Source organism: Vespa mandarinia, chromosome 9 (genome assembly GCF_050613455.1).
Source record: "Vespa mandarinia isolate Hongniang chromosome 9, ASM5061345v1, whole genome shotgun sequence".
NCBI classification, from domain to species: Eukaryota; Metazoa; Arthropoda; class Insecta; order Hymenoptera; family Vespidae; genus Vespa; species Vespa mandarinia.
Genome location: NC_140818.1, coordinates 8,632,501 through 8,659,674, shown reverse-complemented (window position 1 = coordinate 8,659,674; position 27,174 = coordinate 8,632,501). Strand labels below are relative to the sequence as shown.

The following is a 27,174-nucleotide window of genomic DNA, read 5'->3' as shown; positions in this document are numbered from 1 at the left end:
GAGATATAAAGAAATATGATAATGTACTTGATAATGTACTACTCCTTATATGATGATTCTTGGCCGTTTAAAAACCCACAAATAATAGAAAATAATGGTTATAACGGAATTAAATTTTGAAAATGTTCCAAATTAATCTTCTTAACGGATAAAAAATTTGTAATTGAATTTTCTTTGCTGAAAAACAAACGAACGAACAAATTCGAGCAAAGAAGAAAAGGAAAAAGAAAGAGAGAAAAAAAGAAAGAAAGAAAGAAAAAAAGAAAGAAAGAAAGAAAGAAAGATAAATTATTATCTGACGTGTAATAGCATACAAAGTTTTTACAGGTGAGAACATTTCTATGTTTCCGTGTTACGAAATTACTCTGAAAGGTATACGACATAAAATTGTAACGAGCATCCCAGAGACTTGTTTTCTTTAAATGTTAAATTAGATATCTGTGTGCTTTTATAGATACCTATATTTCTACCTACACGTAAAGAAATATGTAGAAAATACATATGAATGAAAATCTGTGTTAAAGCTTATCTAATGAAATGTCTTTGAAAATATAAATGAGATGAAAGCTTAAAGAGCTTTTTATTAATCTTATTAGCATTATTAATCTTATCAAATGAAATAATTATTTTTCCAATATATCCTGAAGTTGCGTGCCCTCGTCGCATTGTTTTCAATCAAATTATATATACATATTTTCTTTTGTTTTTTATTGATTCAACAAAAAAAAAAAAAAAAAAGAGTTCAACGAACTTTCGATGATCGAATATAAAAATCATTAATGAAACGATATCGCTTGTCTATTTTTTTCTCTTTTGTTTTTTTTTCTTTTTTTTTTTCCCTTTACTTTTTACCAATAACTCGATGAACGTACGACGACGATAGAGAGTAGAGGATGATAATTAAAGATAAGATCGTTTGAATAAAGGTAAGAGAATTCTTTTTCCTTTTTTCTTTATTTTTATCTTTTACCTCGACGAAAGTATGAAATATCTATGGGCCTTTTGTTACCATATCAATTAACGAAGAGTTCGACCATTATAAATGACATTCGCGAATCAACGGTAAAGCAAGGAGGGATCAAAGCCTATTCATCCCCATTGAAAACGACGATGGGAGAGAGAGAGAGAAAAAGAAAGGATCGAGACGATCGAGACTTGCCACTTGAACGGCTTATTTAAATGTTCATTGAACTCGTTCAACGAGTTCGAAGAAATATGTAAAGAAATTCGAAGAAGAAATGGAATCCTTTTCGTTAAACGAGAGATTCTACGAAGAAGGAGTTTCAATATATTTTGCATAATATTTAATCAACAGAGAAGAAGAAAAAAAAGAAGAAGAAGAAGAAGAAAAAGAAGAAAGAGATAATTGTAATTTTAACTTAATTGAATAACGAAGACAAAAGAACTCAGCCAAGCTGCATTAAATAAGAAACAATAACTATTTCTTAGAAAGCTAATTTAATATTTGTTAACTTTGCAATTAGTAGAATGAGGCGACTGATTAAATTGAAAAATATTTAATGTTCTCTCCTTCTTTTTCTTTTTTTTTTTTTCATTTTCTTACTTCTTCATAGTAAAACTTTTCAACGAAAGCATTATTTTTGCCGTTCTCCAAAATGGACGAAAGAAAAAGGTCACTCGGGGCGCGCGTGGCAATAGTCATCCATGCTTACCATAATATACCGGGTGTCTCTCCTTTAAAGAGAAAGTTACGAGCAAAGCGAGTAAGTCTCTTCGGTCTGCCTAAGCTTCGAGGATTTAAAGGCAATCGGTGTGTACGTACATAACAGCGAACTAGGACGCGACGCGTCCCGAACCGAGAGAGAGAGAGAGAGAGAGAGAGAGAGAGAGAAAGATGGTGGGTGAGAGGGTGAAAGAGGGAGGAGTTGCATACATAAGCTCACACATTGATCGCACTGGCGTTTTGCTTCCCTGAAAATTGCCTGACGATTTGTGTACATCGTGCAGTTTAAAACGCTGTAATGTAGATGCACACACACACACACGCACACACACACACACACACACGCACATAGTCTCGCACGCTTTCGTTCAGATAATTCCGAAATTTGTTATTATAATATGCAGACGCGCTTATGTTAAATGCATGTTTCACATTTTCATGATAAAATAACGAAGAACAGTACTATGGAAGGATATTAATGAAAAGTCAAGTGAACGAGAAGCTTGATCAAACCAAAAACGATAATAAATCTGTGATCGTTACGAACTCTCGTGGTAATTGTATTGAACTGACTTTAACACGCAAGTGCAGTAAATATCGTCCAAGGACGAATTACTGATTTCGAATTTTGTTATTTTCCAATGAATTATCGCCATACCAATATATAAAGGATTAATAAATAAAATAAAAAGAAATGAAATTTTTTTTTGGCATGATATTAATTTCGATTATTCGAAATAATTCATTCTATCGTTACGAATCTCTCTTATCAAAAATGAATCGTTCTTTTTTAGGCAAAGGAATTGTCCGCAAATAAAAACCAAGAGAAGGTAGACGAAGGATATTAAAAGGAATGTTAAAAACAGGAATGCAAAAATGCATTCGAGACGAAAACGAATACGAGAAGAGGAACAACATTAGCGACTCGTAAGCGAGCTCGCTCGTTCGTTCGTTCGTTCGTTCGCTACGAAGAGATGATACGTACGAAGGAATGCAAATGCATCTTTCCGGGATACTTAAACGGCCGTGAAATTTTTCTAACGGGTCGGGGAGGGAGAGCGGTGAGAATAGGACAGAGCGGGTCGAGGAAGTTCGCGCGAGCGTGAAAATGCACGAGGAGGAATCGATTGACGGAGTTGTGGAACGGATGGGTAGAGGAGAAAGAGGAAGAGGAAAAGGCAAAAGGAAGAGGGAGGACTCGAGACATTTTCACCGATCTCCTTGACGCGTCGCGTATATTTCGCCAAAAGTTATCCACACGAGTTTTCTATATATTTTTCAGGAATTCCCTTTGATGTCTGTTTCAGGATTTTTCTCAAACAAGCGTTCCGTTTATGAATTTACGTTAGTGTGTTTTTAAATGCACACGTATATGCATACATACATAAGATACTTCAGAAAATTGTTACGCTTCGCGTGCATTTGATGTTTATATTATAAATGATGCCGCATGTAAAACGCGTAATGGCTTCGTAATATTTTCCACAATATTTTACCAGGACAGGTTGATGCAGTTTGTAAAATGTCATTAGACTTTACCTCCCTCTGTATGAATATATTATACAATAAATTAAACGATCGCGCAGTTGTTCGAAATTTTACGAATATTATCGTTGCTCGACGTTATATATACACACATATAGATTTGTATCAATGATCAATCACAATCTGTATGTGTATTTATATATATATATATATATATATATATATATATATATACGTATTATAAAAATCCAGAGAAGAAAATAAGCCGAAAAAAGTGAGAAAAAAGTATTCGCTGTAAATCGTTTCCACGGTGACATTTTTAAATTGCACCACGAGCATATTCGACGTGAGACGAAGCGGCAGCAGGCTGGCGAAGGATCGGAGTTGAAAAGTTTAACCCTTTGTCGTCGGCTTTCCTCTAACTTTTCTCGCCTAGAGAAATTCCTATCGCGAAAAAGTTTGTAATTGAGCATTATAAACCGGCGATTCAATAAAGCGACCTGACGTTTTATCCTATAAAAGAAATTTATAATGCAACTGCAATTTGCACCAGATCGAGATACATAGTATACACGTGTACGGATAGAGCGAAGATAAAAGAAATGGAATACTTAAATATCTACCTTAAAATTGAAAAACATTAAACATAATTAATGTACAATGATAATTACGTCATTTCAAAACGTGAACAAATCATTTGGAGTTATATACACTTTTTCTATATTCTCAAATGCGAAGAAAGATATCGGATGTATCTCCCAAATTCAAAAGAAGCTCTACACTTTTTTGTACATTTTCAAACGCGAAGGAAGATATCAAATATATTCTTTAAATTCAAAGGAAGATATTGTACAAAACCTTTCAAGGCTACGAGGATAGAAACTGTCTATACATGTATATGTGTATATGTGTACATACACACAAACGCACACACACACACACATATATATATATATATATATCGTCTTATCGTACGATTCAATTCTACATAGAAGATTGAGATTTGTAGTTTGCCGAGCCTACTCAAGATCGGACATCGTGGAAAATGCAATTAACGATAGGTATCGAGAGTGTCCAAGTTATTTCGAAATTCCCAATAGATCCCCTTCTCTCTCTAGTGAATGCCACGACGTACTAAGGATTTTGTTGACCTACAAGCCAGAAATCAGTGAATTTATCGAACAACGCATCGATGATCGTTCGTCGACTAATCTGACGAAATCGAATTAATCCGTCCACGAAGTGGGACGAAAATCTTTTGATTAATATTCGTAACAATCGATTACGTAAACCGTGGAAGCGTGTGCGATTACATATCCATTGTTAAACTAGTCCAACTTGCTCGGGTATCATATTAAATTAAATGCAACGAACGTGCGAGACAAGTCAGCTAGTAAAATATCTAATAACATATAACGTCCTTTCGTTTGACTTTAATTTAATCGAGACAAAGTTCCAAGATCTCTCGAGCGTTCCTAGATCGTTTTCTTCATCCTTCGTAAAATTTGATCATGGATATAGCTCGCCCAGTTATAAAATCGTTAATTTTCCGATTTTTATCGCTTACTACGAAGAATCTAATATATATTTTATTACGTCGTTTCCAAGCTTTAGCGAAAAACGAATTACTCGTTAACCTTTCCCTTTTGCCATTATCGTCGTAATTACGTGTAAGCGAAACCTATATAAAAATGATATATTATACATTTTACGAATGATTCTTCGATTTTAAAATAAATAGTCGAGTGATTCGCCTCGCGGTAATATTGTCGTAATTTGATTAATATTGAATTTGTTAAAAGGGGAAAAAAGAAAAAAGAGAGAGAAACACAAATAAAAAGAATCATCTTTTTCCCTAAAATTTAAATTCATCAAATTAAAAATTATCTCTCGTCAATGAATTCTCCGTTATAGCTTACGACTTCGCTAACCAATAAAAAATGTAATGTACCTTGTCTAATATTATGACAATACTTTAATTTTCCAGATTAAATTGATCTTATCGAATGGGGAAAATGAAAAGTGAACCTTGAAAATCTTTAAGAAGATAGACGATCAATTTCGAAGGAGAGAATAGCCATCGAATAACCGGAGCACGACATCTCCGTTCGATCTCCGCTTTCGGGTAAACGGAGATAAAAATGAAGGGGAATGGAAAACGAACGGACGAAGATTCGAGTGCTATATATTTTTTTTTTCTTTTTTTCTATTTTTTTTTTTTTTCTCACCAACTCTGCCCTATTTTCGCAAGCCAGACGGTATCATTCGCGTTCGCGGTCTAAGTGCCATTACGTAACGCGTATTTTAACTCCGCGATCGATCGCAAACATTCAGGATTGATCGCCGACCGAATGATATATCTTTTGTACCTTTTTCGTTGTTTCACTAAATAATGGGACCATGTGTTTTCATAAGAAACGACAAAGAGACGGTTGGTGTCGAGAAGGGTTTTAGAAAAAGGCAAAAGAAATAAAGAAAAAAGGAAAAAAGTAAAAGAAGGAAAAAAAAAGAAAACGTCGCACACCGCATGCCGCATGAGCGCGCAAATGATGGATGCAAGCGGTTACGGTGGTTATTAAAAGGGTCAATTTTGAGTCAATAAATTTTTCTAATAAAAGGGAAGAGCATGCAATAGAATTCTTCTTTACGCGTGCAGAGAGATTCTAAGCGAATATCGAGTTAATCGAGGTGGCATGGTAAAAAAGAAAAGAGAGAGAGAGAGAGAGAGAGAGAGAGAGAGAGAGAGAGAGAGAGAGAGGTAAAAAGAGAAAGGAAAAAAAAAAGAAAAAAGAAAGAAAAAGGAGGGAAATGATAAAGAATGATAGACATGAGAGAGAAGAAGAAATGGGAAAGAAAACGATAGAAAACAGGAGTAAGAATAGAGAGGAAAGAGAACCGAACGATTAATCAAGGACCATACGCGGCTCGATGCACAGAGAACGAGACGAGGCTCTCATTACTCCCTCGTCAAAGCGAATTATTTTCGTGCTCGACGATCTCCAAATGCTACTCTCGCTCCTGTTCGTTTCTCTTTTTTCTTTCCTTTATCTTTTCTTTTTTTCGAAAGCATTTTTTTGTTTGAGGATAGTGGTGATGGGTGCAGGGGACTGCCGAGGGTGAAGGCAGGGCAGGTTTGTTTCGTCAAAAGCAATTTTTGCATCTCTCTCTCTCTCTCTCTCTCTCTCTCTCCTTTTTTCCTTTTTTTCGCTCGTTTGTTCGTTTGTTTCTCTCTCTCTCTCTCTCTCGTTTTCATTTTTTTCCCCTTTTTTCTTTTGTTTTTTCAATTTTTACTTTTGTTTGGTTTGTTATTATTCTACTCACAGACTCTGCGACAAGAATCGAGACAGGGCCAACTTGCTGATCCGATTGTTCTTCAAACCATCCAACATAGCGGACGCAGCGATCTCCATCTTCGTCCTGCTGTTGTTGCTGCTGCTGCTGCTGCTGCTGCTGCTGCTGGTGGTACTGATTCGATAATAGCAACGGTGGATGAGAGAAGAGAGTGACAAAGTGTCCGATAAAAAGTTTCTGTTGTTCAAGAGACTTCCTTACGGACACATAAGAGCAACTATAGCATAGCACTCTAGCGCTACCCTCCACAACGTAATCTTCGATGACTTTTATCTTTCGACTGCCGTATATTTTACGACACTTGGCTCTTCCTCCTTCGCGCGAGCTCGTTTCTTCGATGTCTTCGATATATACGTTTCACCTCTCATGATTCGTTTATCTTCTCTATAATAATGTCAAAGCGATAGTATACGTCTTCTTTCCTTTTTCCTCGCATAACTCTTCCTTATAACAGGAATTATCCCTGATATCACGTAGAGAAGAAAAATATGGAGGATCTTTGAAAAAATTGTCGACAAGGAGAAAGAGTAAGATCGATGTTAAAGTTTTGTACCTTTCTTTTTATTTCATGTCCAAAAGATGACTACTACTTTTTTCACTTTGATACTCCTTCTCTCTTTATGGATGAGTATGTGCTTGTGCATATACATACATATATCTCTCTTTCTTTATTTTTATGACTTCCTTTGCTCGAAAACGTTTATTCCAGCCGAAAGGATCTTCCTAGCGTATCGACGCCAGTAGTCGATGATCTTATCATTCGATATCCATTCGAGTGAGCTAGAGAAACGGTAAAAGGAGCGGCCAAAGAGGCTTGATGAGAGAAAAAGAAAGAGAGAGAGAGAGAGAGAGAGAGAGAAATAGAGAAAAGGTGTGTGTCCGTTTGTAAAAGAAAAAAAAAAAAAAAAAAAAAAAAAAAAAAGAAGAAAAAAAAAGAAAGAGCAATATATCAAACTCGTGATATCAGCTTCTTGAGATTTTTTTCTTCGATCGTCGATTGACCTTCCGCCGTATTTATTTCTCTTTCTTTTCTCGTTTGGTCAACGATTTATTCGATTAAGGTAACGAAAGTATACTTATTATGCTTTTGTATTATTATCGTACGATTCACGAACGTCCTTCTCTTTCTATATATTTTTCGTAGATCTTACATAAATAAAGGTATGCCTCTCTCTTTAAGTATGAATGAGGGCCAATATGCAAATTCACGTTAATGAATATATTTGCGTTCTTATCAATAAGAATCAACAATAACAATAATAACAAGAACGTTGTATCATTCTGCGTTCTGTCGATATTAAGTAGAACGTGTTTTCTTCTTCAATGTACGTTGATAAAGAAGAGGTAGAAGTAAAATAAGTAGAAGAGGAAGTAACGAAGATACACACGTGTCTTTGCAGCAGCTCCAAGTAGCATGAGTTCTCGAAACGTGCGAGGAGAGAGAGGGATGCTCGCAAGGGATGATCACTTTCACTATTTCTTTCTTATTCTTTCTGTTTCTCTCTCTCTCTCTCTCTCTCTCTCGCTCGCTCGCTCGCTCGCTCGCTCGTTGTCTCTTTTCCCCTTCGGTACAAGTGTCCCACAGTCGAAGAAGAAGAAGAAGAAGAAGAAGAAGAAGAAACAGAAGAAGAAGAAGAAGAGGAGGAAGAAGTAGAAGAAATAGTAGTAGTAGAAGAAGAAGAAGAAGAAGAAGAAAACTAATAGTATGTGGCGCGTTCTTCCCTTTCTCTATCTCTCTCAATGTCCCCGAAGAGAGAAGAGATAAAGAGTAAATAAGTTGTATGGTAACGCGACGACGACTCGTAAAGCAATTGTAAGAGACCACGCGGTGTCCTATCTCCTTCCTATCTCTTTTTTTTTCAAACGAGTCTACCCGCGAAAAACTCGATCCTTTTGCTCCTTGCCATCCCTGCGCGGGAATTCGTCGATCGACCGGCCGTTCCCGAAGAGCTCACTGGAATATATCGCGTCGTGAAATTTCGTTCGCCGCCTCTCTCTCTCTCTCTCTCTCTCTCTCTCTTTCTTTCTCTCTCTCTCTCTCTCTCTCTCTCTCTCTCGCGCGCGCGTCCTCCCTCTCCTTTTCTCTTTCCCTCTCTCCCTCTCTTTCTCCCTTTCCTTATCTCACGAGAAGAGGGAGAAAAGAGATAGAAATCTATCTCTATTCCTCTTTTTATCTTTTTCTAAAGATGATCGGCACGAGGCGCCGACCGACCACTCTCGCCTCTAATTCTTTGAGACTTTCGCGAGAAACGTTTGTGGTCGAAAACTCTGGCCGAGAGAAAGGAGTCGGAAGTTGGTGGTAGGAGGAGAGAGAGAGAAAGAGAGAGAGAAAACGAGAGGTAAAAGAGAATTGGACAAAAGCGTCCTTGATTCTCTTCCGGGAAAAACGTACCTAACTCGGAAGTACGTTCCAAAAACGAGGAAGGACCTGGTGAACGACAAGAAAAGGATAAAAATCATTGAGAGTTAAGAACAAGTAGAAGAGTTAGAAAGAAAAGAATATAGAGATATAAAGAAAGAAGACAAAAATCGCCGAGTGTGGGGAAACATCAAAAAAGATGGAACGAAAAGAATTTAAGAGGAGAAGGTGGAAAAAGAGACAGACAGACAGAGAAAGAGAAAGAGAGAGTCAGAGGAAAAAGAAATCTTCGAAAGTCTTTTCAGAGAGAAAAGATGGAAAGAAGAGAAAGGAAAGAGAGAGACAGAGAGAGAGAAAGAGAGAGAGAGAGAGAGAGAGAGAGAGAGAGAGAAAGAAAGAGAGATAGTTGCTGACTGTTATCGATGGGCAGTCGAGCCGTTTGCCAAACGCAGACTGCCACTGTGGTCGACGGTGTGACCTACTCGCACTGCTCTCAGCTGCTTCCAACCCCCAGAACCATACCGCCTACCCCTACTCTAGACTTCGATCCCACCGTGCCTACTGGTCCTTCTCCTAGCCCCCACCAACGACGGCACCAACCATCTCGTCTGCCACCACCCGGCCACCCACCCTTCTACGCTTCTTCCCGCGCGCGCACCACCAGCCTCTCTATACCCCTTACCTTCTCTTGCTTCTACTCTTTTTCTCTACTATACTTCGACTAACAGCTACCACTACACTCGAGATACTCTACGATCCTCCACTTCGAATCGGTAAAGCCGTTTCCACTTCTCTCCATGCTGCGCTACCGCGCGTACACGATTTCGAGCCGAGATTTTTGGTAGAGAACTAAACTCTCACCCTATACATCCGTTTGTCCTTCTCCCAATATTCTATACCACATCTCTCTCTCTCTCTCTCTCTCTCTCTCTCTCTCTCTCTTTCTCTCTCTATCTATCTCTTTCTTTGTCTTTTTTGGCAGTGATTTTTAGCAGAACAAATAGTGCTCGACCAATGGTGGCCATCAATTTGTCTACATTCGACCTACCTTACCTCTTCGACCATGTCTCGTTTCTCTCTGCTCGTCCATTTGTCTCTAACCCATTCAAATCTTCCCCGATGTAGTATACGTGAGTGTTTGTGCGTGCAAGTTGCGCGTTCGCTTGCGCTCAATCGTGCGTGTCATTAACGCGAATCTTATCGATTTATCATGTCGATACGATTCAAAGCAAGACAGATAGATAATGTTCACGGCAAATAGCTAGTAATAATGCAATTACTCGTTGAATGCATTTCGAACTTCCACCTTCGGCTACTTAATCGAATTAGATTTAAGATTAATACAATCACTTAACACGTTTCCATGATTTAACAATCAAACTTTTTATTGACACTCGATTAATCGAATAAATCTGTAGTTTCTTTTTTAATAGTTAAATACCATTTAATTACTTGAATTTTTTTATTATTGAAAAACGCCATTGCATGATTTATCATGCTCTTATTCTGGAGAACTCGTAGCACAGACCCTTTTAATATCGCTGTATTTCGCTTGAATCGGAATAACAAGCAAAAGTGTGCCGTAAAAAATGATCTTCGATCGGTTTTTTGCTTACTGGTTCTTCTTATGTGAATCTCATCCTGATGGTAACATCGATCAATCGCGTAATGTCGAAAAATGAGGGGGAGAAACGAGTGAATCGACTGGTTCGGGATTCGTCCCGAATTACGTCTAATTCGGACGTTCTGGAATGAGAAAAGGAAAGAGAGAGAGAGAGAGAGAGAGAGAGAGAGAGAGAGAGAGAGAGAGAGAGAGAGAGAGAGGGTTGATCGATAAAACGAGACCAACTCTCGTTCCGCCGTATGTTTTTTTTTCTCTACCTCTATTCTTCAGAAACAAATATCTCCGAGTCGATTTAAAAATGGTATAAAACGAGATAACGAAGCTTTTTCAGATGGCTCTTTTTATAAACGAATGATCCTTTTTTGTTGTTTTTACTTTTTCCTTTCTTTCTTTTTGTTTTTCCTTTTAAAACATACATACGCTTTAATACACAATATATAATGTATAATAATATGACAAAAACGAAATAGATCCTTGATTACCTTCCTTCCTGATTGGACCGAAGGAAAAAAAAACCCCGATTTATCATTCGAAAAACGTATGCGAATGATAACAGCGCGTTTCGCAGTCGCGAGTAAGTGGATCGTATTTCTATCGACGCTCGCGTAATCGATACACCCACACACTTTTTCCGTATTTACGTATGCAAAACGCAAAGTCAATAACGTGGGGTGGGGGTTATTGTTGGCTGGTATATCCGTAATTCGATCGCCACAGAAAATCGAAACGTCATTGGGAATCGCGTATCGCACGTCGAACACAAAACGAATATCGTTGAAAGCGTCGAGAGATCGACGTTGTTACGGACAGTTATGTGATTTTCAATCTCAAGAACGACATTATTCCAAGAGTACATTCGATCTATCCATCTCATATCTTCGTCATCGCGTCATCGTTTTCATTTATAAATAATTATATTTCCACTAAACATGGAACTTGGACAATGGAAAATGATAATACTTTTTTTTTTTTTTTTTTTTCTTTATTTTCACGAGTATCGATTTTCCGTTGCTAATGAAATACATACTTTTTGTTCTTGTTTCTTTCTTGTTCTTTTTTTTTCCTTTTCTTTCTTTTTTTTTTTTTTTTTTATCAATCAAATTCCCAATTCCCGACAACTTTACGCGAATCTCAAATTAAGCTGACATAAATGCTATTTAACGTGAAACAGAAATGTGCGCTTGATACGCGTGTATTTCAAAAATATATTCTGATGAGTAGTTTCTCTCTCTCTCTCTCTCTCTCTCTCTCTCTCTCTCTCTCTCTCTCTTTCTCTCTTGTTGGATTAACGATGAAAAGTTTATTAAAACTCGTAGAGAAGTTTTGTAGAAAATTGCCCTGTGTATTTACATAAATGAGAAGACTCGTCTTTTCGAACTAACTATTGCAATTAAGTGGATCAAAGGCGAAACCATTAAGAAGTATTGCACGACCGACGTAAGGACGTAGTAAAAATATTTTTTTTGATCTCGATACATCTTAGAACTCTAGTTGAGTTTTCATTTGCTTCGTTTCATTTCAGATTTTCATCGATTCAGTTCAGATTCAATGGCATCTTTAAAGAAATCGATTTATCTTGTATCGAATCGTGTAATCAGTCTTTATCAGTATTGTACTCCAACGCATATAGAAACGTAAAGTCACATAATTTCTCTCTCTCTTTCTCTCTCTCTCTGTCTTTCTCTCTCTCTCTCTCTTCCGCTTTTCAATGCTTTTTCTTAAACGAAGCAAAATCAATGGCACGTGCGTCGGACAAGCACATTTGTCCTACAAATGCGAGTGACACGCCGAACGAAATCGAACAAACGAGTTATCGAAATCCCGAGGGCGTCTCGCGAATGTCTCATAATCGGTAAGTACTTACAGCGAAAGCAAAATGGAAAAAAAAGAGAGAGAGAGATTGAAAGAGAAAAAAGAAAGAAAGAAAGAAAGAAAGAAAGAAAAGAATACTAGGTATTTGACATTTTCTTATATACCTATCACGTCGTGCCATGATTCGCGAGTAAAGTCTATTTTGTCGAGGAGACACGCGTTTTATCTCATCCTTTCATTCTTCGATTCAGTATCCGATAACAGAAGGAAAAAATCAATAATTCAAAGTCTAAAATCGCTCGAAGAGAACTAACTTTGTATTTTTCTATCATCAGCGAGACCAAATTCATCTCTTATCTCGCTTTCTTTTGTTTTTCCTTTTCTTTTTTTTTTCTAATCTCTAACTAACTAGGACTCCTTTTCTACTCGGATTAATAACAATGAGTCATAAAATCAAAAGATTTTAGTTATTTCTCGTATGAAGGATTCGATGGGTGCACGAAAAAAATCTCCACTCCTTTGATGTAATTTGAACATTTTCACATAATCTATTATAGGCCGGGATGTCTCCTTTCGTTTTCTCGGACATTCAATGACGACTTCGTATTATTTCGTCTTCATACTTCGCCTGCATACATATTTCCGGTATGCGCACTCCACGTGATAATATATATGACTTAGCATATATATTACAGATACGCTCTATGTGTATGTATGCACGTATATATATATATATATATATATATATTTACATATATATGTACGAGTTGAAAGAAATTCCTATTCATGACACCATCTGCCACGCTGAGCGAACGTCGTCGTCGTCGTCGTCGTCGTCGGCGTTGTCGTCGGTATCGTCAACGTCTTCGCCACCCTTCGTAAGCATCTCGTCCGTGAGCGCCCCATTTTATGAGAATATTATATATAGATATATATATATATATATATATATATATATATATATATATATCTTTACGCGTACACATTTAAGCACGTTTGTTTTGCAAACTTTTACAAGCCGTAAGTTTTCCCCGACGAAACTTCCTCCTCTGTGAAGATAAATGTTGTATGTAACGGCATTTAAATCGCGTGTTGAAAGTATTAGGAAATTATTTTTTTGTTGAATTTATCGTTGCTAACAAAAAAAAAAAAAGAAATAAATAAAAGAGAAAATTTTTCTCTCTCCGCAAGAAATAATTACCTAATATAATCCACGAAATTCGTTAGTTTACCTATAGTCACGGTACGTATCGATCCAAACTGGCATGCGTGCGCGCGTGTATATGTGTCTATGTCTACGCTTATGTACATGTATCTCGCGTGAAACAGTAGAGGCAAATTCTCGCGTTCGTAGAGACTTTGTAACACGACGTCCCTTCTCAATGCATGTAAAAAAAAGAAAAAAAAACGAGTGCCATTTCATTACGCATCGTCGGATCTCGGTGATCCGAAACTCTGTGGGATACCGTACGAATGACTCGAAAAAAATTGGTATCTCCGATGAAACAAAAAACAATGACGGAACGATGCGAATAGTGCGAAACAGATCGGACAGAAAAATATATTGCTGTCCAATTTAAAAATCTATAAAATTCTACTACGAAATATAAGTAACAAGTAAACGGAAATATACAAGTAAAGAAATATTCGTAAAGGGTAAGAATCATTTTAATCGATTCATGAAAAATCGAAGTTTATAATTATTCATTGAGACACGTTCAAAATAATCAAATACAAGATTTGTTATCGTACGTATTAGATATATCTAATAAAAAGGTTCCTCTCTGATTTCACGTATATATAGAACAAGGGAAATCTATACGTTTGTGAAACGCTCCGAACGAAAGGGAAATGGTTCGAAGATGGACACTAGGGACTGACGGAAACTTCCGTAACTGATGGATCGTGATGGAGTGGTTAGCTCTCATCTCTTCTCGAATATCATATCACATAGAATCGTTCTTCGTTTCTCTATGACTCTAAAAAATTGTTGGACATTAAAAGATATATAACTATATATACAGAGAGAGAGAGAGAGAGAGAGAGAGAGAGGAATAAGAGAAAAAAGTATGACCGAACTTGCGTCAGTTGTTAAGTCACGTTACTAGATGATTATTCCACGGATTTCAATAGCGAATCCGCAGTATGGACTGAAAAACTCTCATATCTAAGCCTGGAGCTATACGAGTTATTGTTAGTCGCAGTCTATTCGTAAAAAAAAAAAGAAAGAAAGGAAAAAGAGAGAGAGAGAGAGGGAGAGAGAGAAAGAGAGAAAATATTTGAGCTGCTGAATGATCTCTCATAAGGAATATCTCTAGATGATTGTGAAAAAGGTAGACGTATCGCTCAAGTACGTTCTCATGTTATCTATCTTTCTTGTCACTCTAATGCGTATACATGTATTATATCTCATGTTGACAAAAAATTACGGGAACTTTTTAAAAACTTCATATATACGTCGATATATCTATATATATAAACGTGTATCCTACGCAAATACAAAAGTATATATTGACCATTCGTTTGGAAACGTGACAAAAATATATAAAATGAGATAATATTGTAATAAATGAATTTGCTGCCTTTCTCTCTCTCTCTCTCTCTCTCTCTCTCTGCGTGTGTCTTTTTCTCTATTCCCCGTCACTGGTTCAATGGACAGCGACAGTCAATACATAAAAGCATCGTAAATTGTACTTTATCGTATTAAGCTAGATCCGATCAAATTATAGGCTTTCACGTCGAAATTGAGAAAAGGAGCCTCAACCCTGCGTCAAACGATACTGCAATTATCTCTTTCATTCTCTTTATCTATCTGCATCATAAAATTATTTCTTTTATCATTAATTACAATCCCATTTTATTGTTATCGATATCAATTATAACGATATATCGATCAGTTGTAATCGTTAATGTAATTATAATAATTCTACGTATTAGGTAATGTTTTATTTTTGTTTTTCTGAAAGAATCAATAATTTATTTTTTCAAGCTCTTCTATCCGAATAACTTTGTAAATAGGAAAGGGAGGGAAAAAAAAATAAAGAAGAGAGAAAGTCTTATTTGCACATGGCGTTAAATTGTCAAACGTATTGGCGAAAGGCAAAGAGCTAGAAAAATCCGATTCAATGGCCGCATTTAAAGCTCGCACGTGAAAAAAGAAAACACGTATGTAGGATGGACGGACACAAACACAGAAAGAGAAAGAGAGAGAGAGAGAGAAAGAGAGAGATACATGAACAGTTACGATGAAGCCTCTCTCGTAGACTATAAATCTAAAATCCGTAAATTACTTTTCCACGTAAGCTGGCGGTACTTAGAGACACGGCATAAAAAGTCATATAGTTGAGAGAATAAAAGAGAATCTAAAAGATAAGCGATATCGTTTGTAGCATTCACTCCTTTCTCTCTTTTTCTCTCTCTCTTTCTCGCACCCCTCGCTCCCCCCCCCCTTCTCCCCCCATTATAATATACCTATGAACTTTAGTAATTTTGAAAACTTTAATAGAGAATACGATGGCGTCATTAATAAAATGTAGAAAACTCAAAGCTCGCAAGTTAAAATTATTACACGAAATGAAATTTTCGTGCTAGAAATCGATCTGGCCCGTTTCCGGGGTTCTTTTATAAGGAAGATAAATCGGGTATCCGAAAACAAAGAAGATAAAATGATCCGAGGTGGAAAAGAGGAAGCATCGTCCATTACACCTAACATATAGGATATATACACTATCTAACATATATAATGCAAACATAGATACATATGTACATACATATACTTTCTCGTACTCTCCTTTCGAACTTCCTCGTTTAACGAACATTTTAATTGCACTATCTTCGTTCGAAACTTTCTCGAAAATAATATTAGAGATTACGTTCTTCCTTCGTTTATAGAGAGTAAACATGTCTGACGTTGCACATTTAAAAAAATTAACAAAATTTTAACATTAATGAAAAATGCAACGCTTTGTAGTATCTATAACGTATTGCTTCGAACTTACTTTCTTTCTTTCTTTTCTCTTCTTTTGTCTTTTCTTTTTTTTTTTTTTTTGGCGTTTCCTTTCGTAACATTTGCAATACAATTATGACGTCAATACTTAGGGCAACGTTTTTCCCCCTCGATGGAAATGACAGTTTGCAAAAAGTCGACAACTTTCCAGACCATTTAGTCGCGCCTATATTTTCTCTTCGATACAGAAGCGATAATGGTGACGCAACCCCTTCCGTAAGCATTCATTCGTATAATAATTAAGCGACCATTAAAAGCCCTTGCGTAGGTATAGCAACGCGTGATAGCGCTTTATGTTGCCGATTCAGCAAGCTATGGGCAATTTGTTACGCGTCTGTGCTCTGCAATATCTAATTAGATAACATGATCGCGAGAGTCACGTACATAGACAGAGAGAGAGAGAGAGAGAGAGAGAGAGAGAGAGAGAGAGAGAGAGAGTGGGGTAGAAGGAGGAGAGAAAGAGACGATTTCGAACGTTCTAAATACAAACGAACCATCTAGGTGTACACAGACACATACGCGCGTGTCGTGCACAGTTAATGGCTAATTGTTGCATACACGTCATCCGCATTACATAATACATCATCAGCATTTCCCTAATTAGTCATAGTTAATGCAACCTTATGTGGTTCCCAAGCAAGCCAAGAAAGCCATACACAGTCCCTTTCCTATTTGATATCGTTCAAATTGAAATACTACATCGAGGGTATCGGTGGAGACACCACCCAAAGGAATAGTTTACTATTATCACAAAGACGTGCAATCGACTACCGATCCTTCAACTTCCACTTACACATTATATATTATACGACGTTATTGCGTGTTCTCGATCACTAATCATCATAGAAACGATGTAGATATATGCGAAGAAATTATTGACGAGCGTTTTTGATTAAAATCGTATTTAAAAAAAAAAAAGAAAGAAAGAAAAAGAGAAAATAAATGAGAGAGAGAGAGAGAGAAAAGAAGAAAAAAAGGAAAAAGATTTATTTCCATGTAATTATTATTACGATTAGAACGTATGTTATTTACTAAAGAGAATATCTCTTAACCATAAAACGTTATCGCCAAAGCAAAGGTCTCCGTTTCCGCTAAGCACCGATTTTAGGAGAGACATTCAAATCTCGAGAGCAGTGTCATATTCGTTAACCCGATCGGCTCAGTTTATTCCTCCCGCAATAATTATCGTTAGGATACGCTGTTCCGTTTCAATATGCGAGTTCTACCGGTAATGATAATTCGTACCTAACACTCCTATAATCGTCTTTCAAATGTGGATAGCTTATATCTACGTTATATGCATGTACATATATATATATATATATGTATATATATGAGATACCTATACAGCTAATGGCAAAGTTTCCTGTGATCAACTGTTCAAACTGATTGGGAGGTTATCTCTTACTGGTTGACCACAGTGCACAGTGATAACACAAACATTCTCTCTCTCTCTCTCTCTCTCTCTCTCTCTCTCTCTCTCTCTCTTCTTCTCGTGATAATCCTACCCGACACGATGTGACCACCTAAGCTCTTTGCTTTTAGTTTCATGCGAATTTAACATGATATCTCTCTTTCTTTCTCTCTCTTTCTCTCTCTTTCTCATTCGTCCTGCCAGTTTCTCTCGTCCAAGCACTCACTCCCGTAAATTCTTCAAAATCAATGATATTATTACGAATTATATAAAGCGAACGTTAATAACGAATCATCTGATAAATTATACGTCATCAAAATACATCCCGATTGGAATTTCAAGCCGTGATAGGTATACGTGCGGATAGATTTACCGATGTCGAGATAATGCTGTTCCCAGACATAACAATTGTAACGCTTGACTAGACGAGCGTAGTTATTAGCGAGGGAGAAATTTCAATTATATATCTTCTATGTATTTCCTTATTTTTGTAATTTTGTGAAAAAAATTAAAAAAAAGAAAAAAAAAAAAAAGAAGAAAGAAAAGAAATCGCAATACATGAAAAAAACATGGAATAAGGATTCGACTCGGTAGAATAAGAGATAAAAGAAGTGAAGTCATTCTCGTTGAAAAGAGAACCACGCGATTAGCTACTTTCGAGCGTAATTACCTCTCAATTCGAGTCGCTATCATCTCGAGCACGTTCAAACTCGAGGTTAGCGGGAAGTAAGGAGGAACATCTCGAGCACTCCTTCCGGCCTTTTTATGAGAATTCTCCGCGCTCGGCCGGACGCCAAGTGGCAACCAAGTCAAACGAGTTGCTCTCTTGCACGCAAATGCGATAGAGATAGAATAGGATAGAGAAAGAGATAGAGAGAGAGAGAGAGAGAGAGAGAGAGAGAAAATGAGAATACAAACAAATTAAATGCCGCCGATCGTAAATCCGAACGTTGTAAGAGGAACGAGTCACGTCACGGTTAAGAGCTACGCCATCGGGGTCGGACCTTCCATGAGGGGTTGAGCGTTTAATTAATCGGGTCCTCCCGGCGACGTCTTAAAACGATTTGCCGCTTTAAGCTTCGAGAGATCGATCAGGGAGAAAAGCTCGTTTCGCGATGGATATTGATTATTATAAAATAACTCTCGAGGTCGGTGATCAATCTCGAACGATATCAAACAAATTTGCTTACACGATCGCGAGAAACTCTATTCCTTTTTCCATCCCTCGTTCTTCCTTCCTTTTTCCCCTCCTTTTTTTTCCTTTCCTTTTGTTCATTTTTTCTTTTTTTTTTCTTTTTTTTTTTTTTTTTTTTTCTTTACCGAGGATCTTACCACGAATGTCACGCAAATGTCCTTCGGATTTTCATTCGACTTTCGATCGGATTAAAGTCGTTGAGCGACGTTAACACCGAACGTAACCACCGTGCATCAGCATTTTACAAGCGAACGTAAACTATCCTACCGCGAGTAACCTCAAAACCAATATTTGCAATGAAAGCTCGATACAATGTTCCAATGTTAACGGTGTCCACGCTCCGAGACTAAATACCCATCGTATATATATATATATATCCGTATCCCAGAAGGGTTTGTTCCTCGAGAAAACACACACATGTATTACCTACCTACCTACCTATTTCTCGTCTTGCTTCTCCCTCTCTCTCTTTCTCTTTAATTCGCTTAACTTCTTTCGTAAACACATATAAAATACTTGTACGTTATTCATAAAATTTGTTTTCACAGTGCATTTTCTACATTAATACTTTTCATTATATTTCGTATTAACTATTTTGTAAACGTTATCGAAGAAAACATTACGAATGACGATAAAGAAACATATTTATATAGGAAAAAAATTCGTGAAAGCATACCAAATGGTTTAACTCTTACGTTAGAAAACTTATAAAAGGGTGAAACAAAATGGAAAACATTGCCGATCGTTTCTTCGTGCTCCATTTCGCGTTAAAAAGTTCAAACTCCGAGAAAAATATCGTGGAACACCTGATTCGACATCGACGCGGCTCGATATCCTTTCGTGAACTTTTCAAGTCGTACGAATTCGATTGGACTGCTTTACTTTCGGATCTTTTCTCATAGCCAGATACTAACTTAACTTTTCTCGAGATGCTACATTTTGTTATCTCGTGCCTTGGATACTTTACTTTTACATTGCCACACACATACACATATATATATATATATATATATAGATATACATATTTATATATCTACAAGCTACAATCCATCTTGCTCCAAGGAAACGTGAAGAATTTACAACGTTTACGACGGATTTATAGTGTTCCTTAAACCTGTAAATATACGTAGATATAATTGAAAAAATATAAGACGTAATATACCTTCGTCAATTATTCGTTTCAATCGCAGATCTAGTAATAAATTATATAGCTTTCGACTTTGCAAGATATTTATATATGTACTAAACTTGTCGTTGTCTGTCGGCTCGGTTGAATATTTTCTCTTGATTGTTTTGCCAATATCAGATTATATGAGAATCGACGTAATAACTAATGCGTAATAATTTCGAAATACAGCGGAGTTATTTCAACGATGGATACACTTGACTCGTTGGCGTATTAAAGTTAAATGAGGGGAGATACGTAGATACGGCTAGAGATTACGGAGGTAAGAGAAAAAAAAAAAAGAAAAAAGAAAAATAAATAAAGAAAAAGAAGATAAGCGAGAAAGTTTTGTTTACTACGTTCTTTGAACGTTCGTTACCTTCCAATGTCAAACAGTGTGTGAGACTACGTCTGTGAGTATAGAGAGGCAAAGACCGAGTGAGAGAACGATAGAGCGAGAGAGAGAGAGAGAGAGGGAGAGTAGATCAATATCACCGAAGGTGATATAGGTAAACATAGTTTACCACTATCGTTCCTGTTTTCCTTCTCGCGAAAAACTACGAGACCCCTTGTTATCATTTCATTCGTGTCTCTGTAACTAAAGAAACTCTGTTTTATAATTCATTCGTATCGTTTCTCTATTCTCTTCCCCGTTAAAAATACTTTCTCGATCGTGTTCCTCTTTCTTCCATTATTCTTCCAGAATTTTCATAGGAGTTTTCTTGAACAATAACGAAACGTCTGTCTCTTTTCCCTCGGCTCATTTTTTCGTTTTCTACCCTTCCTCTTTGAAGACTGTCATAGAAAGTTTTTCTAACGAAAAAGAAAAAAGAAAAAAAAAAAAGAAAAAAGAGAAAGAAAATTCTTCCGTTCAAAAATCGATTTGATTTTTTTTCCCTTTCTTTTTTCGTTTTGCATTAGTACCGAGAAAAAATTGTTGAAATTAAAATTGATAAACGACGACGACGACAACGACAAGAGAGTCCAGTTTAAAGAGAGCATTCTTTTATCTAATTTTCTTCATCCTTATTACGTAGAACCTCTTACCTACTAATTACTTTTTCCCCCGCAAACGATCCTTACGATATCTATATCTCGTTGGGAATAAAAGCGAGCTTCAGTGTAAAAGGATTTTATCTTCAACGTGGACACAATATATACTTTTGAAGTAAAGGTATAAACTTTAAGTAGAACTTCCAAGAAAACTGACAGATACGTATTCGTTATGGTGAACTTGTAAAAATGATCACGTCTCACTTTTCTCTCCACAAAGAAATAATGAATTATCTTTCGAAATAAAATCTATATTTTCACATCTCTTTTATATTTCTTCACATTTGCTTTTTATTTATCGCAAATAAAAAGTCACTTTTTCTAATAGAACATTCGGAACAAGATAAATATGTCTGATAATATATCGGAAATCTGTCGAGAGTCGTAACTTCGCCTTGAAATCACGTTAAGAGCTTAGTTAAAAGAAAAAAGGGGGACTTTTATTAGTTTACGATCAACCCTATCACTATGTATCGATATATCGAGAGAAAATCTTTACCTTTTCGCGTAACGTAGTAATCTCCAAAATATATAAAAGAATATACACTTTTGTCGGGTCGAAGATGGCCTCTGGTTAAAAATTAAGAAGAAGAAAAAAAAAGAAAAAAGAAAAAGCGACTACTAAAAGTAATCAACTTTTTTTTTACAATTGTGCAAAAATAGCGCACATCTTCCTACCCCACATGAAAATAACACGACTCGTGCTCGATCTAACGATGAGAGATTTACGATATTAAGATTATTCCTCGTCCAACGGGTTGCACCCGATCGATTTTCGATAACTAATATTCGTCTAACTCGGTCGAATCCGTAGCGCGTATTGCACGAGTAAGCGAGTCGTGAAACGAAGAAAATAAAGAAAAGGGACGCGATAAGACCTAGATCCGGCATTGAAGGGAACCGGCAAATTACGATGAAAACTGTAAAAGAAGGTAGTAGCTGGATAGAGCAGACGGTTATAGCAACGCAACGTAACAAGTGGATGCATCTGTTGCATTTCTCTGGTTTAAGTGCTGCGAAACATTTGACTACTTGGCCCGGTTCCAATTGGCACCCTGTCAGGCGTAACGAAATTCATGGAACAACCCCGTAACCACCACTCTTCTCCTCTAATTCTTATTTCTTCTCTTCCATAACGTCATTTTTCTACACCTATTCATGCTCCTGAATAATTTATTTATTCGCCTCGTAACGACCGTACTTGGATTTCCCTTTGGTGAAGTGTGAAAGGGTCGCGGTTTGTAGATCTTAAACGGGCACAAGCAACACTCGAGACAGAATGAATAAAATCGATAGGCAAAACGATGATGATAATAAATGGATTTAAAAAGATAGAGAGAAAAATTACGTGCGAAAGAGGAACGGTCTTTTTGAAAACGGAAGAATAGAGGAGGGAGGGAGAAAATAGAGAGATAGAGAAACAGACATATGGAGAAATAAAAATTCAATGGAAAATAAGAAAAGGAAAATAGTCCATTAAATTCTTTTTATACAACGAGAATAAAAACGTGGTGAAAGGGACATGAAGTTTTCTCGGGTCTTAATAGGGAGAGAAAAAAAAGAGAAGAAATTAATTGGTTGGCAGAGACAAAGGTAAAAATCGAGCAGATCGAAAGAAATTCAAATATGTCATTTCGTTATAGCTTTGTTACTCTCTATGTCAGTACTATAATATTATTAGTACGAAATTACAAGTTAATTTGCCGCTCCAACGTTTTATTCATCTCTATGAGATAGATATGAACATAGAAAGTGAGAGAGAGAGAGAGAGAGAGAGAGAGAGAGAGAGAAATAGGAATAGGTAGATAGAAGAAAATGGAGAAATGGAAAGAGAAAGAGAAAGAGAGAAAATGCAAAATTTCCTAAAATGATAATTTACATCTTGATTTATAACGGCGAGGAAGGTAAAATGACAAGAACATAACGCATACATATAATAGAGAATGCTCTAAAATACGAATCTTTAGGAATATTTATACAACGACCGCTAATGCGTGCCGTGGACTGTGAAAAGAGATACGAATATAATTTGTTTAAAAAGCTCGGACCTCGACCTTAATTAATTCTTCCCGCTTACGTAATATATATGTAAATACATGTATTGCAAACATATATACGTACGTAAACGTGGATATATAGGTTTATGTATATAATATATGTATATGTATAATATATATATATATATATATTTATATATATATACATGCACGCACATATATAAACAGCACATAAATATGTCACATGAGCTTGTACCATGCATCAACCGTATCGGCATGCAGAGTTTGAGGACGTATACATTCTCCCACATCCTCTACATCAACGGGTAACACCCCGTATCATTCATGATTTACACCTACTGCTTCCTGCCATAGTATAAGGTATACGCGCGTACAAAGAGAAAATGAGATGGGGAATGAGTATGCTCTAGAAAGAACGTGAACACAAAACTAAAATTCCTTGGATAACGTCACTTGATGTTTTCTACGTACCAAGTTTTATTTTATTGTTTTGAAAAGTATTAGAAATCCTCTCCCTCTCTTGCTCCCTTTATTTTTTTCCGTTTGAAAATATTAATAGAGTAATAGTAATAAATAAATAAATTAATAGTAAAAAGTTGATTAAAAAAAAAAAAGATATCGTCAAATGAAAAATGACATTTTACCGTGTAAAATATCGAATACTTTAAAAGATCTAATTCGGTAAATTGAAGATCAGGGTCGCATCGGAAGTAACATTCGACATAGGCCTAGAACAACGAGTTAGAATTTGACTTTCGACAATCTCTTTCCTTATTTCCACGGATAAGCTGGCCTAAATGTTCAGCGAAAGGTAAACTTTCGAATCCATTCACCTTTGTGTCTGAATTGAATTCGACGTAAGGGGGAAAGCAAATTAGGCGATCAACGAGATGAGATAAAGTAAAATAAATGAGGTTTTTCTTTGATCATTTTCACAGTTTATTAAATTTCACGCACGAACGATTGAGAAATTGAAATTGGGAATTAAAGTAAACGCGATTCAAATAACGCGACTCGATGAAAATCGGCGCTAAATAGAAAATTAATCCTGACGGTAGAACGAACGCAAAATTGGGCTCGGGGCACGCGTCTCGTCTAATATCTGCCACACAAAAGCCGCGGTAATTTCATTAGGGCGAGCCTACGGAATTCCAAGCACGAAAAGATATATCTAAGCTACGTGCTACTGGTACTCGAGAATTCTCATATATTTCATCCATCTTCCTGGATCCATCAAAGCAAATCACTCGAAGTACTCTTAGATACGATAATGAATCGTTATAACGAAGGAGAATCCTCTATTAGATGAATAATCGTATAAACTAATATCTTTTAAGATAGTTATATCTATACGCAAGGTCACGTTATTTTATAATACTTTTGATTTAAATAAATGTTTTCAACAATGTACGAGACATATAAAAATTTGAATCGTCGGATTTGAATCAATTTATCGTCTACGATTCGAGATAACGCTTGAAGAAGGTTAAATATTTTTTTGAAATATTTGTTCAACGATCTTCATATTCATAAGTTTCTTCGCAGAATGGACACGTGAGAGAGGAAATATATTTTCCGCGCTCGTAGAAAAGAATAAGATTTCTTTCCATCCGACCGCGCTCGAATGTTGTAAGCTTTATTGTAAGATATATATTCGACGGCCAAACGCTTCAAGCTTGTGCGTTTTTACACGAATAGCACGAACTCTTTTCCGTATTATCGAAATCTCTCAATTTCGTACGATATATATGTCAATATTTCTAAACGACTTTTATAAGCTCCGAGGAAACACGTTTTTATTTGAAAATATTTTACGACTATCATTGAAAGAAATCGTATAGTCACACGTTTTCTATAATAATAGTAGTAATAAGGAAAAAGAAAAGAAAAAAAAAAGAAAGAAAGAAAACAGAAAGAAACGAAGGAAACAAAAAAATGCAAATAAAAAGGGAGAGAAATTCAAATCGAATAAACCTACGTTTTAAGATACGATTCGTCATTCGTTTCATCGTGAGTTTTTTCAAATGGATTTTAAGGATATAAAAGGAAAAAGAGAAAGGAAAGAAAAAAAGAAAAAAGATATAATCCAAAAATCCTTTATAATTCCATCGGCGTAAAATTATCTTTCCCTCATACCCTGTTATCCATATCGACTACGCCTCGGTACGCCACGAAAAATAAACTCTTCAAAGCTGTCATCGCAATAAGCCGAACGAATTTTTTATCTCTCTCCCTTTTTATCTCCCTCTCCCTCCCACTCTCTCTCTCTCTCTCTCTCTCTCTCTCTCTCTCTCTCTCTCTCTCTCTCTCTCTCTCTTTCTCTCTCGAGATTAGTAGTACCTAGGTAGGAACATTGTACGTAAAAAATTTCAGAAGAAACCGCGCAAAGTCGAATAGCACCTTGAATATGAAAAGCTTCGATATTGGTTGGACGAATAAATGGAGAAGCTCTAAAGAGAGAAGGAGAATGAGGAAAGTAAATTGAATATACAGCATAGGATATCCAATGTAATCCGACGGTACTGCACCAGTTATATTCCCTTCCTCCTTTCCTCTCTTCCTCTCCCCTCTCCTCCCATGCCTCCTCTCCGAGGAGCGACAAACTACTTTACGGATCTCTCCCTTTATTTCGTTGCAAAGTGCTGGAGGACAGCTGGGTAGAAACGAGTAGTCTCTAGTCCGCTTGAAAATAAATTTACACGGGGACAAATTTTCGCTCCTTCGTGTAAATTAAGAACCACCTGATTCACTTACCTACGCGAACGAAGTGTTTCCCCATCGATCGATTCTTTATTTTTACACAACCTCCAAATTGCCAATATCGAACCTACATGAACAAGAAAGTGTTTTCTCTTACGAAGAATTAAAAAATTCTTCGTAGAGACGTTTTATTAACCGTTCAATATTTTTCATTTTTCATCTTTCTTTTCTCTTTTTTTTTCTTTTTTGTTTTTTTTTTATCTTTTTTTCCTCGATTTTTTTTCGATAGCTGTCTAAAAGGATTCCCTAAAGTTCGACAAAATGAAAGACTCACGTGAACACGGTTAGGAGATCTAAAATCAGGTGGTTCGGGTCGGATGTCGAGTGGCATTAGAACGATTGTCAAACGAGACTTTTTCAAAAAAAAAAAAAAAAAAATAAAAAAAGGAGAAGAAGAAGAAGAGAGAAAGAAAGAAAAAAGAAGACAAAAAGACTCAAACGACGAGAACACGATGACAGATAGGTAGATAGATAGATAGAGAGGAGAATTGTTTGAGAAGTATTTTCGTTCGAACAAATATCACGAATTTGTTATTACAACGACGAAACGAAAGACGAAGAGAAAGAAGTTAGAGGAGAGGTTGAGTGAATAGTCCTGCGAAAAATTGGAACGGAAATAATTATTTTCTTACGAGGATGCATTGATAAATATTGACTGTGTATATGTTAGGGACTCATTATCTCGTATTGCTCTTTGAACGATAATTACTTCCACCACCGGCCATCATTGTGTCTCCGCGAATTTTATAAAAGTTCGATAACGATCCTACTAGTATGGGTTAGAGGGTGAGAGGATGAGTATCTATTTTAGTGCGTATTCTTCGTCTTTTATATTATCGTTTCTCCCTTCCACTTGAATATCGATCGTAGTACAATAGGGACTCAGCCGGCGACCGAGGGAAATGGAGAAACAAGGAGAGGAGAAAAATAGAAAGGGAATACGGGCGCGGTATGAGGGAAGGGGGTTCTTAGTGTTTGTCTCTATACAGGTATATATATATATATATGTGTGTGTGTGTCTGTTTTGTGTGATATGTATGTACGTATGTGTGGAAAAGGACAAAACAAAAATATCATCTCGATGTCGAGTTATCTTTTCCGTGACCGACATAAATAATCGGTCAACATGATTATATTCCTGCGTGACTACGTATAAATTTAACTTATTAATAAACAAATATGAGAAATATTTTCACGTTAAGATAACCAAGAAAATTAACGACGAATCGATTCACACGTACCTATTAC

At 36.5% G+C, this 27,174-nt stretch overlaps 1 protein-coding gene across 7 annotated transcripts in view; it reads right to left on the bottom strand.

The window, feature by feature from the left end:
- Positions 1–27,174, bottom strand: part of Syt7 (Synaptotagmin 7) — a 104,974-nt gene that overhangs the window by 37,812 nt on the left and 39,988 nt on the right. The window contains exon 1 of one of the 7 annotated variants that reach the window (XM_035862417.2): positions 6,491–6,968. The exons of the other annotated variants lie outside the window; for them this stretch is intronic. Coding sequence (XP_035718310.1) covers positions 6,491–6,579 — 89 coding nt within the window. The 5' untranslated portion in view covers positions 6,580–6,968. Of the gene's footprint in view, positions 1–6,490; positions 6,969–27,174 lie in introns of those variants that run through there. 7 annotated transcript variants of the gene reach the window in all.